At 37.9% G+C, this 16,799-nt stretch overlaps 1 protein-coding gene across 3 annotated transcripts in view; it reads right to left on the bottom strand.

Moving 5' to 3' along the window:
• SUGCT (succinyl-CoA:glutarate-CoA transferase) overlaps window positions 1-16,799 on the bottom strand; it is an 825,030-nt gene that overhangs the window by 461,182 nt on the left and 347,049 nt on the right. For all 3 annotated transcript variants that reach the window (XM_017344447.3, XM_051853314.2, XM_008261668.4), the window contains exons 10-11: window positions 13,881-13,952; window positions 1,828-1,925 (exon numbers count right to left, since the gene is read on the bottom strand). In XM_017344447.3, the coding sequence (XP_017199936.2) occupies window positions 1,828-1,925; window positions 13,881-13,952 (170 nt within the window). The remainder of the gene's footprint in view (window positions 1-1,827; window positions 1,926-13,880; window positions 13,953-16,799) is intronic.

Raw genomic sequence — 16,799 nt, 5'->3', positions numbered from 1 at the left:
TAGGACATAGGAAACTAATGACTTAACTTAGTTGTTCATGAAACTATAAAAGTGCTGGCAACTAAATAACAAGATGACACTTGTATCTGCTTAGGTCTTGTATTTTTCTTGGGATCTACTCTTCTCACAGCATGGACATAATTTATTTAGACTATCAAAGAGCTTTTGATAAGGTTTTCACAAGAGGCTATTATTGAAGCTGGGTAACTATGGTATGAAAGGAAAAAGTCATATCAATGAGTTAAATGAATTGAAAATGCTTGAGAGGCAAAGAGGCAAAAAGCAGAAATAAATGGGCAATTCTAATGTGGAGAAAGGTTAATCACTGAGTGCTCTGAGGCTTTTTGGTAGAACCAGAGTTATATTTAACTAATGACAAGTAAAGGAATACCCAATTCTCATTTCTTCATCCTCTACACACAGAGCCTCATTGATGAGGAGAGCATTTAGCACATGGAGGAGATAGAGCAACTGAAGAGAAGAAGGGATTAACAGCTAGGAAATAGCAAATAGGTAAAGCACTGTTGAGTTGAATTTTTGTAGGGATCTACAAATAAAGAAGGGAAAAGAAAAATAAAGTAAGCAACATTTTATTTTATAAAAACTTTGATATACACTACATACAGACATGGGCCTTTTCAAAAGACGAGATATATTATTTGAACAAAAAGTACATAATTTATTGGTATGTTGCAAGAGCGGATAACAGCTCATGTGGACATTTTAATCAACAAAAGCCACAAAATGTATTTCTACAGATTGAGAAAACACTTAGAAGCAAACAAAAGTGTAACTGATAGGAAAAGTAGCAATTATTACCTTTTTTAAAACATCTGGAAAGGAACTGCAAAAATTGATCCAGGTTTTTACAAAAGTGTAACCTGACATGAGTGGAATAACCTGGACATCAAATGCTCTGATGAATTGACATTAATCTTCCCTGACCCATACATAATCTAACACTAGTGATCCAGAGTCATCATCATGATTCACAGGGAGGACTCAGAAAAGTCAACAAACTCTTCCTTCATTTCCCTTTGCCTTAATTTCTGTTTCTGTAAAATGAAAATGACAGACTATATGCCACAAAACAATTATAAATGAATTAAGATATGTAGAGATTTAACATAGTAAAAGTACGAAATAACGTCAAAGTATTATTAAAACTATTTATGATACACTAAATCCAATTGAGACCACAGAGAAGCAACCATGTTCATGTCATTGTGACTTTCTTATTCACATCATCATTATGACTCAGTAGTTAATAAAACATTTAAATGCTTTCAAGTGTTTTAGAACAACAAAAACAAAAAATAATCCCACATAGCTTTAAAATATCTTTCTGCTGACCAATTTTGTGGAAGAGAATTAAAAGTTGATCTAAATAAGCCTCCTAAAAGTCACCCCCCCCCCCCCAAAAAAGAAAAACAAACAAAAAACAGAGATTAAAAACTTATCACAAGGGGCCGGCACCCTGGCTCACTTAGTTAATCCTCTGCCTGCAGCGCCGGCATCCCATATGGGCTCCAGGTTCTAGTCCCGGTTGCTGCTCTTCCAGTCCAGCTCTCTGCTGTGGCCTGGGAGGGCAGTGAAGGATGGCCCAAGTGCTTGGGTCCCTGCGCCCTGATGGGAGACTAGGAGGAAACACCTGGCTCCTGGCTTCGGATCAGCATAGTGCCGGCCGTGGCGGCCATTTGGGGGGTGAAGCAATGGAAGCAAGACCTTTCTCTCTGTCACTCTCTCACTGTCTAACTCTGCCTGTCAAATAAAAAAAAATTGTCACATGTTAATTCTCAAGTGCATAAGTATTAGATCAAAGCTTACCGTGTAGAAAGCGTTTTAATGAGCTCTTTTCTATTCTGTACCCGAAGGCGGTTAGTTTTATACTTGGAATCATCAATCAACTCAGGTAAACTCAGGATCTAAAAGAGAAAAATAATTTTGAAGTATAATTCACCATCTTTTTACCTGCCTATGAGTATTAGCATCCAGGCCTATATCCTCCCTACTCCAAACCATTTATTGCTGCTCTTTATGGCTGTCTGCAAAGGAATATGAAAGTAATTATCATACAATTAGGATGGATCGGGATGATGGATGAGTTTGACATTTGCTAGAGTTGTATTATATTTATGCATATATGCCTATATTTATGAGCACACAAAATCAGTTATCAGACCTCCATAATCTTTTGTACCCACTTACGAGAATTTAGAGAGAGTTATTGAGTCCCCATAAAAAGTCTTTAAGGCTAAGCTAGGGGAGAGATGCAAAATCAGATAAAATTCAACCAGTTCTGAAAAACAATATTGTAAGTGCATGCCTGCACTTATATAAAGTTGCTATATCTTGGTATGTACAACCACTTATTTGTTCCACATGTAAATAAAACTGTATTATCTGTCCCTGCAGCCCTATCCAGGATGTTGTACAAGGTGCTAAAATAAAGAGAAAGTATGTACATTAGTCCAAAAGCATAACATTAAAACAATGTCAACTTAAAAGATCTTCTTCCCATAGAAGTATCACTATTTTTCTTTAATATGTCCCCCTGAAGGCATGCTGACTAGCAATGCTTTTATATACTTCCTATTTTGCTCCTCCTCAATAAAGGAAAAATCTATCTTGCAAGTCCCTTTGGACATCTTGCAATTTTAACAAGACCATAATGAAAGTACCAAGTGGATTTGGAATGGAAAAGATGTTTCAAAAAGAATGTGTGGAGGCAGTGTTTGGCAGTTGTGTTGGAAAGTCAGAAGGAGCATTTATGGGCTGGGGGCAGGCCATGTGGCCTACAGAAAGTTCCTTGCCTTTATTAATGTATTTGCTTTCAATATAAACACTTAATGGTTTCATTTGTTTCCCACAGTTTAAATAAAATCAATCCATTAATCATCTTACAAAGGAGAGAGAAGTGAAGATTCCCTGGAGTAAGAGGTCATCTCAGTGGTGTAATTTCTCTTTCACATGCTCCACTTACTCATTTCCTCCAGGAATAATAAAGATAGTATTACTCTCCCAGATTTTAAAAAGTGACACCACCTACAGTGCCCTTTCTAGAAACTTTCCTGTCACCACACCTGAGCCCAGAATTGGCCTCAAGGCATGTCCAGCAGTCAGAAATCCTCTCTCCATACTAGTAAATAAGTCATCTCAAGAAAAAGCCAATGTCTTCACTAAATCATAAATGTGGAAATCATGAACTTATAAATGTATAAATATGGACCAGCCCAGAAAACACCATCAGTCACATAAAAACATAGTGACTGCTCTTTAGGGGAGAAGGGATGCCCACGTGTTCTCTCTGACTTCTATGACTTGTTTTCTCTTTCAAAGTTGGTGTGTAACAACGGGCAGGTAACATTCAGGATGTCTCTCTGGAGAGACAGAACTGTGATCATAACTGTTCTTTTGGTACTGCAAAGACTACTGCTTGGAGCAAACTGAAATAATGATACCTAATATATTAAGCACTAAATAAATATAAAATATTCTAAGTAGGTACTGTTTCAATCAAAAGAAATTTTTTAAAAAGTGTATGTGTGTTCAAATAAGGAGGAAGAAAGTCAGGGAAGGCTCCGTAGAAAAGAGAAGAGACATGGTAACAGAAGCTGTAAAATGCTTCAATACTTCTATCATCAATGCCTGCTTTACAAGCAAAATTTCAATCCTATGAGAGTCTAAAAGCCTTCACACAATATAATACCTCCCCCCACACTCTCCTGTTTTGTTCATTGCTGTACCTTGCTGGCTTCTTGCTGGACCATGTATCACACATCATCAGCCTATGAGCTTTGAAACCAGCTATTCCCCTGCCTGGAAACTCTCCCGTCAGATATCCGCTTAGCCAACTCCTCCTTTCCTTCACTGACTCTTCTCAGAGGGATTATCCTGACTACCCTAAACCCAAAACCAAGGCCCATTCTTCCCACTCAACCCCTACTCCCATTATCTCCCCCTTCCTTTATTCTTTTTTCTTCATACCTCTTATCATCTAAAATATTTATTATATTGATTACTTATTGTCTGTTCTGATAAAATGGGAGCTCCACAGATCAGAGTTTAAATGTTTTGTTCACCACTATATCTCAAGTGGTGAGAACATATTAACCAGTTGACTGACCCACAAATAAATAACATGATCACTTTGAAGTATGTGACCTTCCAGAAATCTTTCTATACATTGACCATATACCATCAAATCTAAAACTACTTTGAAATGTAATTGCTTCTTCTTGTTCTTTCTTTTTTTTTTTTTTTTTTTAAGATTTATTTATTGGAGCAAGTGCTGTGGCGCAGCGGGTTAACGCCCTGGCCTGAAGTGCCAGCATCCCATATAGGCAATAGTTCTAGTCCTGGCTGCTCCTCTTCTGATCCAGCTCTCTGTTATAGCCTGGGAAAGCAGTAGAAGATGGCCCAAGTCCTGGGGCCCCTGCACCCACATGGGAGACCTGGAAGGAGCTCCTGACTCCTGGCTTCAGATTGATGCAGCTCCAGCTGTTGCGTCCAATTGGGGAGTGAACCATCAGATGGAAGATCTCTCTCCCTCTCTCTGCCTCTCCTCTCTCTTTGTAACTCTGACTTTCAAAAAGGTAAATAAATAAATCTTTATTTTTTAAAAGATTTACTTGTTTATTTATTTGAAAGTCAGAGTTACACATAGAGAGGAGAGGCAGAGAGAGAGGTCTTACATAAATTGGTTCACTCCTCAATTGGCTGCAGTAGCCAGAGCTGTGCTGATCCGAAGCCAGGAGCCAGGAGCTTCCTCCAGGTCTCCCACGCAGGTGCTGGGGCCCAAGCACTTGGGCCATCTTCTACTGCTTTCTCAGGCCATAGCAGAGAGCTGGATCTGAAGTGGAGCAGCTGGGAATCAAACCAGCGACCATATGGGATGCTTCTTATAATCTATGATCCCTTAAAAGATCTTTTTGCCAGGAGAAAATTGTGACAGTTGTCACTGCTTAAAGGTAATAATATGGTTCAAGGATGCTATCATCACTTCATTAATGTACATTATTAATAAAACTGGTTAAGTTCAATTTAACTTAAATGGTCATATAATATACAGATCAAAGTATTGTAATCCAGCACTGATTATAATTCAGTACTGAATTAAAAGTTCTTTGAATATGCACGAAGTCACAGAAACAGAGCATCAGTTTTACTATAATAATTGGAATGTACTTTTTAGATTTAGGAAAAAATAAGCATTCCTTCTGAAGTCTGACTCATAAAATGAAACCATCCAATCTTCCCTCTACCAATAAAAACGTTTAAAAAGAATTTGCACAAGGATTTTTTGCAAATAAGTTTTCCAAGATGACAAAACTGGTCCATGATTAGTGGAGCCCCATTCTAGCTTCCTTTTAATTAGTTTGCACCATTTGTTTGCTTTGTTTTTAATATCATAATATTTTAAGTGAAACATTTATTTAATGAGGTTAGACTATTTATACTTAATGTTATTGATGTTTTTGAATTAGATATATAATTTTATATATTTTAAAATTTTAGGCCGGCGCCGTGGCTCAATAGGCTAATCCTCCACCTTGCAGCGCCGGCACACCGGGTTCTAGTCCCGGTCGGGGCGCCGGATTCTGTCCCGGTTGCCCCTCTTCCAGGCCAGCTCTCTGCTATGGCCAGGGAGTGCAGTGGAGGATGGCCCAGGTGCTTGGGCCCTGCACCCCATGGGAGACCAGGAAAAGCACCTGGATCCTGGCTCCTGCCATCGGATCAGCGCGGTGCGCCGGCTGCAGCGGCGGCCATTGGAGGGTGAACCAACGGCAAAGGAAGACCTTTCTCTCTCTGTCTCTCTCTCTCACTGTCCACTCTGCCTGTCAAAAATTTTAAAAAAAAAATTATTTCTGTTTTCTCTTTCCTACCTTAATTGGAGTTGATTGAAATATTTTAATATTAACATTAATCTGTTTTGATTTTGGCTTTTTGGTATAGGTTTATATGACTTGGAGGATTGTGAAATACATACTTAACTTTTCATAATATACTTAAGATCAATGTTTTACCACTTCTAGTGGAATACAGAAAAATGACAACATGAGTTATTTAACCCTCCCATTTTAGGTAGTTATTATCTGTGTATTACATTTACATTTACTGAGAATTCCATTACATAGTGTCTTAATGTTTGCTTGCATTCACATATACTGCAAAAAAATCATAAAGAATGGTGTATTATATTCACCCAGCCATTTATTATTTCTGTTGCTTTTCATTCTGATTGTTTCCAGTTTCCTCTAATATCATTTACCTCTGTGATGAAAAGCTTCCTTTTTTTTTTTGCAGGTACACATATTTATTTATTTATTTTAAACTTTTAATTATTAAATATAGATTTCCAAAGTACAATTTTTGGATTATAGTGATTCTTTCCCCAATTACCACCTTCCCGCCCGCAAACCATCCCATCTCTTAATCCCTCTCCCATCCCATTCTTAAGATTCATTTTTAATTATCTTTATATACAGGAGATCAAATCTATAATAAGTACATTTCAACAGTTTGCACCCACATGGACACACAAAGTATAAAGTACTGTTTGAAGACTAGTTTTACTGTTAATTCTCATAGTACAACACATTAAGGACAGAGATCCTACATGGGGAGAAAGTGCACAGTAACTCCCATTGTTGATTTAACAATTGACACTCTTATTTATGACGTCAGTAATCACCCGAGGCTCTTGTCATGAGCTGTCAAGGCTATGGAAGCCTCTTGAGTTCACAAACTCCAATCTTATTTAGACAAGGCCATAATCAAAGTGGAAGTTCTCTTCTCCCTTCAGAGAAAGATACCTCCTTCTTTGATGGCCACCAGGATCTCACTCAAAGAGATCTTTCATTTAGGTCATTTTTTGCCACACTGTCTTGGCTTTCGGTGCCTGAAATACTCTCTCTCATGGGCGAAAAGCTTCCTTTAAGGATTCTTTTAGGGGCCAGCACTTTGGCACAGAAGGTTAAGCCATTGCCTGCATCACCAGCATCCCATTTGGGCACAGGTTCAATTCCTGGCTGCCCTACTTCCAAATCCAGCTCCCTTCTAATGCACTTAGGAGGACAGTAAGGGGTGGCCCATGTTCTTGGGCCCCTGAACCCGCATGGGGCACCCAGAGGGAGCTCCTGGCTCCTGGCTTCGGTGTGGCCCAGCTCCAGACTTTCCAGCCATTTGGGGAGTGAGCCAGTAGATGGGAGATCTCTCTCTCTCTCTCTCTCTCTCTCTCTCTCTGTCACTCTTCCTTTCAAATTCTCCTTCTGTCTCTGTAACTCTGCCTTTCAAATAAAATAAATAAATCTTAAAAAAAGAATTATTTTACAGAAAGTAAGGAAGAAATAAAGGAAAGAAGAAAGAAGAAATAAAGGAAAAAAGAAAGAAAAGGGGAGGGAGGAAAATGGGGAGGAAGAGAAGTATCAATTATATTCTCAGAACTGTATACATGAGCTACATGGGACCTGTTCTCTCTGTATTAATAATGAATTAGCATGAAAACTGATGAGAATTCTGTTGTAGTAATGACCATGCATTTACTGTGATCTTGAGAATCTGCTATATAAATAAAGCCCTTAAAATTTAAAAAAGTTAAGAATTTTTTAAAATTTTGTTATTAAGAACTGTTTTATGCTTTCCATAGGTACAGTTCCAAGAAGACAAGCACACTGCCCTCTAGCTACAGTCTCTTAGTTTCCCTTTATATGAAAAGTTTTTATTTAGCCCTAATTTCTTCAGTATATTTCTAATGGATATTAAAATGTGGTTGGCAGTTTCTTCCTTTCAGCCTTTTATATATGTTGTGCCATTTTTTTTTCGGTGTGGGGGCAATATTCTAGTTTCTGACAAGAAATTTGTAGTCAACTGAGTCACTGTTCCCCCATAGGCAATACATTATTTTTCTCTGAGTACTTTCAAGATTTTGTTTATTAATATAGAATATATATGTGAAAGCAGAAGATATTGTTGGTTAATAATATATGTTTGTTTGTATATATATAATATATATGTGAAAGCAGAAGAAAATATAGCACATGGCAGGGGCCCAAGTATATGAGCCATTTTCTTCTGCTTTCACAGGTACTTCAACAGGCAACTGGATGAAAAGCACTCATATTTGGGATGCCAGCATCACAAGTGGCACCTTAACCCACTGAGCCAAAGCTTTTGTTCTCTCTGTTGTTCAGAAATAAAAATTTCTATTGATCTGTACTAAAGTTCCTTTATTGATTGTGTCCTATTAGCTATATTGTGCTCTTGAGCCCATCCAGGTGGATGTTATTTCTTTTCTTGGTTATTGTATTTTTCAGCTCTAAAACTTACATTTGGTTCTTCTTCATATCTTTTCATTTTTTTTTTTTTTGCTGAACATTTTTACTTTCGGATTTTAGGGTTTGTGATGCTTGTTAGAGCATTTTTATAGTAGCTGTTTTAAAGTCTTTGTGAGTTAATTTCAACATCTGTGTAATCTTGGCATTGGCATTTACTGATTGTCTTTTCTCATGCAAGTTCCATTTCATTTGCTGAGTAGTTTTGTATTGTTTCCTGGACATTCTGAATATCATGTTCTGAGCCTCTGGGCTTTGTTAAAATCCTACAGATAATTTTTGTTATTGCTTAGTTGCCAGTTGACCTGGTTAGATCCAGGCTTCCAGCTCCAACCCATCTTCTGTGTGCTTTGATTTTAAAGCTGGTTCTGTTTTCAAAGCCTTTCCAGAGCTATTTGGATCTCTTTTGCATGTTCCCCACTTAATGGTCATACAAAAACTTGGAAAGTTAGTCATCTATTTTGTCAGTTCAGTTGTGAATATCTTTGGTATGCTGCTTTTGAATCAGATCAGTACATGTGTAGTCCAGGAGCTCATAAACAATTTTAAAATTCACCTTGCAAAGTTCTTTCCTTCTTCTCGCAGTCTCTCTAGAACTTTTCAGTTCCCTAAGGCTCTCTGCTCACCAACGTGCTTCCTAAGCAGAGTCCAACCTGTAAGAGGACAGTGGCAAAAAAAAAAAAAAAAAAGCAACAAGGATTCAACCCTCTCTTTCTCTCAGATCACAGCTCAGAAATGAAGAAGAAATTTCCTCGGGGCTAGCACCATGGCTCACTTGGTTGATCCTCCGCCTGCGGTGCCGGCATCCCATATGGGTACCGGGTTCTACTCCTGGTTGCTCCTCTTCCAGTCCAGCTCTCTGCTGTGGCCCAGGAGGGCAGTGGAGGATGGCCCAGGTGCTTGGGTCCCTGAATCTGCATGGGAGACCAGGAAGAAGCGCATGGCTCCTGGCTTTGGATCGGCGCAGCGCCGGCCCGGCCGTAGTGGCCATTTGGGGGTGAACCAATGGAAGGAAGACCTTTCTCTCTGTCTCTCTGTCTATAACTCTACCTGTCAAAAAAAAAAAAAAAAAAAAAAAAAAAGAAATTTCCTCTTCCTCAGAGTTTGGCTCCTGCTTCTATGTTGCTGCTACTACAGGATTGCTTGGAGCTGGGGCATAAGAAAATGGAAAAGAAGAAAATAAAAGAAGGCTTCCACATTCTGTTTGATGGTACACTTTGCTTTTTCATGCTCCCTTCACCAGAAACAAAGAGCATCTCCCAAGTTCAGCTCTGCTGCCTGATAGCCCCTTCCAGGTTTCAGGATCCACTGTACTCAGGTAAAAGAGTAACTTGAGAGAAAAACTGGTAACTTTACTGCCACTTTAGAGGTACTTCAAATTCCGATGCTCTTCCCCAACTCTCCTACTGCTTAGTTTTCAGAGTCCTTAAGCAAGTGCACCACACGCCCTGTCCTGGATTTCAGGGGAAAAGACAGGCAGAAGAGTATTGATATTTCCTCCCCAGAATCTCTACACCCAATTTTCAGAGATCATGTATTAATGCACACGATAAGCTGGAACTACGCAGTTTTTACTTATCTAACTCTTAGAAATTCCCACATATTACTTCAAAAAGTTTATGGAAAATGGAAGTAAAAAAGTTTGTTTTTGTCTAAAGCTATTTAAAATCTATGCATACTTTTTCATAATATGTATTTCCATGAACTTTTTTGAAGACTTGCTCATGTACATTAGTGTAGTTATGCTTCATAATCTTCATATTGTACATATGAAACAGATGCCTAGAAAACATTAAGTACCTTGATAGAGGCCAACTGACTAGTGACAAGATTCAGAGTAGGCCTTAAGAATTCTGCTAAACCATCTTCAGACTACATACTCCAAAATCAACAATAATGCTTATTAAAATTGAAGTTTCCTATGCCCCACAAAGACACATAAATTAAAATCTTTAGGAATGTGGCTCCAGAAGATTCCCATACATCCAAAGGTTGAGAATAATGCTTATTGCCTCCAATAAAAGTAGCTTTCAGTCTAAATAACTTCTAAAAGACTGTCAATATACTTCAAATAGAAATACCCATTAGTGTTGGCATCAATCAGCTTAAAATAACTTACATATGCTCACTTTCTCTAACTCCACTGTACCATGTTAAAAGACATAAAATAGGATTTGTTATAAGTCAAGGTTCACTTTATACACACCGTATTTTCTGAACCTCAGGCCTAGGAAGTAACATTCTTGCTCCCATTACAATCCCTGACAATAAGTGTTCCCTAATAACACCTCTCCCCAAGAATATCAAATCAGAATATCAAATTCTATTTTGGAAAGAGACTAGGCATAAGTAATTTCTACTTGTTCACCAAAAAACAATACTGCTGGGCTAGCACAGTGGCGTAGTAGGTAAAGCCGCTGCCTGTAGTGTTAGAATACTAAATGGGCTCCGGTTCAAGTCCCAGCTGCTCCACTTCCCACCTGGGAGACCCAGAAGAAGCTCCTGGCTCCTGGCTTCAGATTGGCCCAGTTCTGGCCATTGAGGCCATTTGTGGAGTGAACCAGTGGGTGGAAGACCTCTCTCTGTCTCTGCCTCTGCCTCTCTCTAACAAATCTTTTAAAACAAACAAACAAAAAACAATACTGCCACATTTCTTCAAGGAAGGTAAAGCTGTCCCATTCTTCCTGAAGGACTTTATTCAGCCAAAGGACAATTTTAATGGACTCCCATTCCAAAACTGGTAATGTTGTAGCACAGTGAGTTAAGCTGCCTTTTGGGATGCCCACATCCCATATCATAGTGCCTGGTTCTAGTATTGGCTATTCTGCTTCTGATCCAGCTTCCTGATAATGCATCCTGAAAGACAGCAGTTTAATGGCTCAAGTATGTGAGTCCCTGCCACCCACACAGGAGACCCAGAAAGAGTTCTAGGCTGCTGGTTTTAGCCTGACCCAATCCTGCATATTGTGGGCATCTGGGGAGTGAACAGAGGATGAAAGATGTCTTTCTTGCTCTTTCTCCGCTTTTCAAGTAGATGAAAATAAAATAAACATTTAAAACAAAAACTGGGGACCTCATCTTCTACCAGTTCTGTTTGAACAAAGAGTCCTTCAGTGATAGATAAATCTGAATAAAATCACTTGAAAGAAACTCATTCACTATAGTGTATATATATATATATATATATATACACATACATACAACTAGGAGCGGAAGAAAATTTGCATTAGAATAAGGAAACATGACTTTTCTCAGGTGAGAAGGTACTTAGGATAAGTTTGCAAGTAAGGATATAACTATAAATATTGAAAAAGTCACTCTGTCCTTAACGTGTTGTTCAATGTGAATTAATGCTATAACTAGTATTCAAACAGTATTTTACACTTGATGTTCTGTGTGGGTGCAAACTGATGAAATCTTTACTTAATATATACTAAATCGATCTTCTGTATATAAAGATAATTGAAATGAATCTTGAAGTGATGGAATGGAGAGGGAGAAAGAGATGGGAGGGTTGCGGGTGGGAAGGAAGTTATGGGGGGAAAAAACCATTGTAATCCATAAACTGTACTTTGGAAATTTATATTTACTAAATAAAAGTTTAAAAAAAGTCAATCAGATTACAACATTCACTCAGGATGCCTATTATGTAAATAATATTAAAATCCCAGATACACAAAGCTTAACTTTCTGGGCCTCTAAAAGAACTTTATAAATATCCCCTTAATAGCTTTTACAAGGAAAATCAATCCTAACTCACATACAGGAAAATCAAGGTCCACTATGCCATTCTTCAAGGCCCTCAGCTAATCTTCTTACTGAAAAATGGTTAAGGGCTGGCTCTGTGACACAGTGGGCTCATCCTCTGCTTGCAGCACCAGAATCTCATATGGACTCCAGTTCATGTCCGGTTGCTCCTCTTCTGATGCAGCTCTCTGCTTTGGCCTGGGAAAGTAGTGGAAGATGGCCCCAGTGCTTGGAGACCCTGCATCCATAAGGAAAATCTGAAAGAAGCTCCTGGCTCCTGGCTTTGGATCAGCCCAGATATGGCCATTGTAGTCATTTGGAGAATGAATCAGTGGATGGAAGACCTTTCTCTCTCTCTCTTTCTCTCTCTTTAACTCTACCTCTCAAATAAATAAAATCTTAAAAAAATGTAAAAACATGTCATATCAATAATTCATATTTTAGTACCAAAACTAACATTCAGCTTTTAAATAAAAATCTTCTTCAAAAATGTTTGTATGGATATTTATGAGGATGTTCAAAATTTTCAAATTGATCAGCAGTAACAAATCAGAAATAAAGGAATTCAGTAGTTTTTTTCAACAGTGAAGAATATGTCAACCAGTAATCTTCCCCCACCACCCTTTTTGGAGAGAGAAAACTCCAAAACATATGGCCCAGGAAGAAAATCTGTACTCGTTTATAGCAATGAACTGGCTTTTACATCTTTGCAGTTAGAGTACGCAAATGACTTCACAGGCAACAGCTTCCGTATGTTTCATATTTTTAACATTGACCATTCATAATAAAGATTCTTTGATCCCAGATCAAATGTTTGAATCAATTTTCTCTACACTTACTGAGTCACCATTATAAAAGCTTCCCGCCTTCCCACCTCAGATGTTCCAGCCCTTCCTGCAATCGGAACTATCTCCATTTGTCACCTTCTCTGTGGCACTTCCCACCACTTTGCTGTGGTTTTTGGCTCTGCTCATTAACCCCTCATACAAAAGAAGCACAGTAATAAATAATTTTTGTACATAATAAGTTAACTACAATAAATAAGGTTTTCTAAGGAATTCGGAGGTTAATACGTAATAAAAGTGAAAGCTCATAATAATATGGTTAGTAAAAAAAAACTAGTTGTTTCCAATCAGAAAAAAATAAAAGCAAAACACTGAACATCTAAATTAAGGAAAAAACATCACATTAAAAATGTCTAGGCAAGGCTACAAGTTAAGAATATCCCTAACATAAAATTATTTTAAGTGATTCACAGTCCTTTTTATAAGTCTTTGTTGAGGAGAATATTTTTAAGAGAACTTTAATTCTTAAAATGTGAATTTTGCAAAAAGGTATTTATTAAAAAAGATTAATTTTAAAACCGGTTAAAATTTCTAGCGGCAATAAAATAAATTTAACAGTAATGTAACTATTAAACTAAAAAAAAACTTAGGGCAAATTAAACCTGGCATTTTTAAAGAAAGAAGAAAAGGAAAATAATATCACAGTTAAAAATCCTTTTAAAATCTATTTTTCTATTCTACTTTTGTTTAGACTTTTATATACATCAAAATTTAGTATACTATCTTTCTTTATTTCAAAATACAGTCAGATTCCACAATACTACAAAACAAAAGAGATCTAATTTTGACCCTGCCCTTATCAATTGTAAGTAAAATGGTATACTTTCAGGTGCTAACACAGGAAATTGTAAGTTGGTTATGGATTTAGTATTATGTTCTAGACAAAACTGAATTTTGTTAGTATAAAATGAATCGTTGCATGTATCATCTGCACACACCAATGATTCCAGATTACCTTGCACACAGTGGTGAACTGTTGGTTATTTCCGGCTCCAACTATAAGATAGCCATCTTTGGTTTTAAAAGCCTAAAATAAATACATACATAAAAAATACATGTTTATATGTTGACAACTCCATAGAATTTGACTTTAATTATGAAACATCAACATAAAAAGATTTTGCTAAAGCAATGTTACCAATTAATATCGACTAATTATATTTTCTCTTAATATTTGAAAATTGTTTTAATTTAGAATTTTCAAAGTACTTCCTAGCTCTTCCTATATCATATATATTCCTAACCCTTATAATATCAAAAAATGTCGGCCGGCACCGCGGCTCAATAAACTAATCCTCCGTCTGCGGTGCCGGCACCCCGGGTTCTAGTCCCGGTTGGGGCTCCGGATTCTGTCCCAGTTGCTCCTCTTCCAGTCCAGCTCTCTGCTGTGGCCGGGAGTGCAGTGGAGGATGGCCCAAGTGCTTGGGCCCTGCACCCGCATGAGAGACCAGGAGAAGCACCTGGCTCCTGGCTTCGGATCAGCACGGTGCGCCTGCCGCAGCACTCCAGCCGCGGTGGCCATTGGAGGGTGAACTAATGGAAAAGGAAGACCTTTCTTTCTGTCTCTCTCTCTCACTGTCCACTCTGCCTGTCAAAAAAAAAAATAATATCAAAAATTCACTCAGAAAAATTAAATGTTTGAATGTGATTATTACTCATAATATGAAATTCTATATTAATTACAGCATGGGTTATTTTTGAATTTTTCAAAAATTTTTGTTTATTTCCATTTATTCATACAAGGCAAAGAATATTATAGGGGAAGTATTATTTTCAACAAAGTGTATGAAGAATATATGGAAAACAAGAAAGGAACAAAGGAAAGGAAAGGAGGGACAGAGGTAAAGGAAGAGGAGGAAAGGAAAGGAGGGCAAAGGAGCTGAGGAAACTATATTTCTTCTTTGAATATCTCAGATGGAAACATTTTCTGGACATTTTTCACTTTTTAGTACTGAAAGTTTACACAGCAAGATCTCGCTGGACATCACGTTGCTTTATGTTGCTGAAAATGCCTATCTGTCTCTGGAGACAGTCTCATCAGGACAACAGACTTTTAAGTGATTGACACTCCCACCACACACAGCCTTCTCCATCCAGACAACTGTTCAGCACTCCTTTCTCCACATATGATCTCAATGAACTTGCAGGAAACAAATTTTAGCCTCATTCCTTCTTTCACAAAGTAAATGAGGGCTTTGAATTTCCTTTCTACCCATGTAAAAATTACTCCGGATCCTAATCCACTTTTACTTCCCTTACTCCTGCTAAGAAAGATAATGTCTATCTTTCTTGGCAGGATCTAACCATTTACTAATATTCTTCATGGTACATTTTGCCCACAGCTTCCAGAATCTACTCAATCATCCTAATCCCTTAATTTCTATAGAACCCTCTTCCTCTCATCTATAGGCTCATGCATCCACTGAGAATTTCACCAACAGCAACAAAGCAAAATTTACATCAATCCTGAACTACCCTTCACAAGCTAGCTTGGATTTATTTTCCTTCCCTCCCTCTCTTAATAACATAAATGTATCAACTGCCTGCAATTCCTCACTATCACCACATTAAAACAGGGTAAGAATCGTAACGATAAAAGCTATCAATGCACTGAGGCTACACTTTCTCTTACCTCTCTGTATTATTTGGTAGTTAGCCATTACCTCTTTAAGGATTTTGTCTTATCTCGAACCTCTGTGCAAGTTCATCTCCTATCTCTGACAAATTTTTCACTTGCCCTTTGGGCAGGCTTCCCTTCTTTTTAGCCTCCACCATGCCTTGATCATCTGCCTTTGGACTTTCACTTCATTTGCTTCTTACTTAGCCATCAGTCACATGTGGCTATTAAGTTTAAATGAACTGGGGCCGGCGCTGTGGCACAGCAGGTAAAACCACCACCTGCAGTGCCAGCATCCATATGGACTCTGGTTTGAGTCCCAGCTACTCCACTTCTGATCCAGCTCTCTGCTATGGCCTGGGAAAGCAGTAGAAGATGGCCCAGGTCCTTGGGTACCTGCAGCCACATGGGAGATCTGGAAGAAGCTCCTGGCTCCTGGCTTTGGATCAGCACAGCTCCAGCCATTGCAGCCAACTGGAAAATGAACCAACATATGGAAGACCTCTCTCTCTCTCTGCCTCTCCTTCTCTCTGTGTAACTCTTTCAAATAAATAAATAAATCTTTTTAAAAAGTTTAAATGAGCTAAAATTAGCCAGTCACAAAAGACCAAAAGACCACATATTGTGATTCCATTTGTGTCCAAAATAGGCAAATCCACAAAGAAAAAAAGATAATATTCACCTAGGGATGAGGAACTTGAGGGGAAATGGAGGATAATATCAGATTTCTTATTAAGAAATGAAAATGTTGTGAAATAGATTGTGGTGCAAATGGAAAACTCTGAATACACCAAAAATTATTAAACCATAAACTTTAAATGAGTGAATTAAATTGTATATCAATTATATCTCAATAAGCTGCTATTTAAAAATTAAATCAATAATTCAGATCCATAACCACAGTAGCTATATATCAACATGTGTGGCTAGTATCTACTATATTAGGCAATTAATAAAGGGTTGGTAAATGTTAATGAATCAATCAAATTATTGCTTCCAGATAACATAACATGGATCTCCTGTAAAACACTATAATAATGTTTTATTTTAATCACTTTGTGGCTCTGGCAAGGGACACTATTGAGATTCTGCATGAGCTCATGAACACTTTTGCTTCTCCACAGGAGAAAGCAAAATTACTATCTTAGTTAATGCATTAACATTTCTCAAAATACAGAAAAGGAATGTGCAACAGAGCTGTGCACAAGGTGCCATAAGTGCCAAGGATACTGATCTCAGGTGTTTCAACTAATCATT

The sequence above is a fragment of the Oryctolagus cuniculus genome, chromosome 16 (assembly GCF_964237555.1).
Source record: "Oryctolagus cuniculus chromosome 16, mOryCun1.1, whole genome shotgun sequence".
Lineage (NCBI taxonomy): Eukaryota > Metazoa > Chordata > Mammalia > Lagomorpha > Leporidae > Oryctolagus > Oryctolagus cuniculus.
The sequence above is the reverse complement of the archived record's forward strand: the minus strand, read 5'-3'. Positions and strand labels throughout refer to the sequence as shown.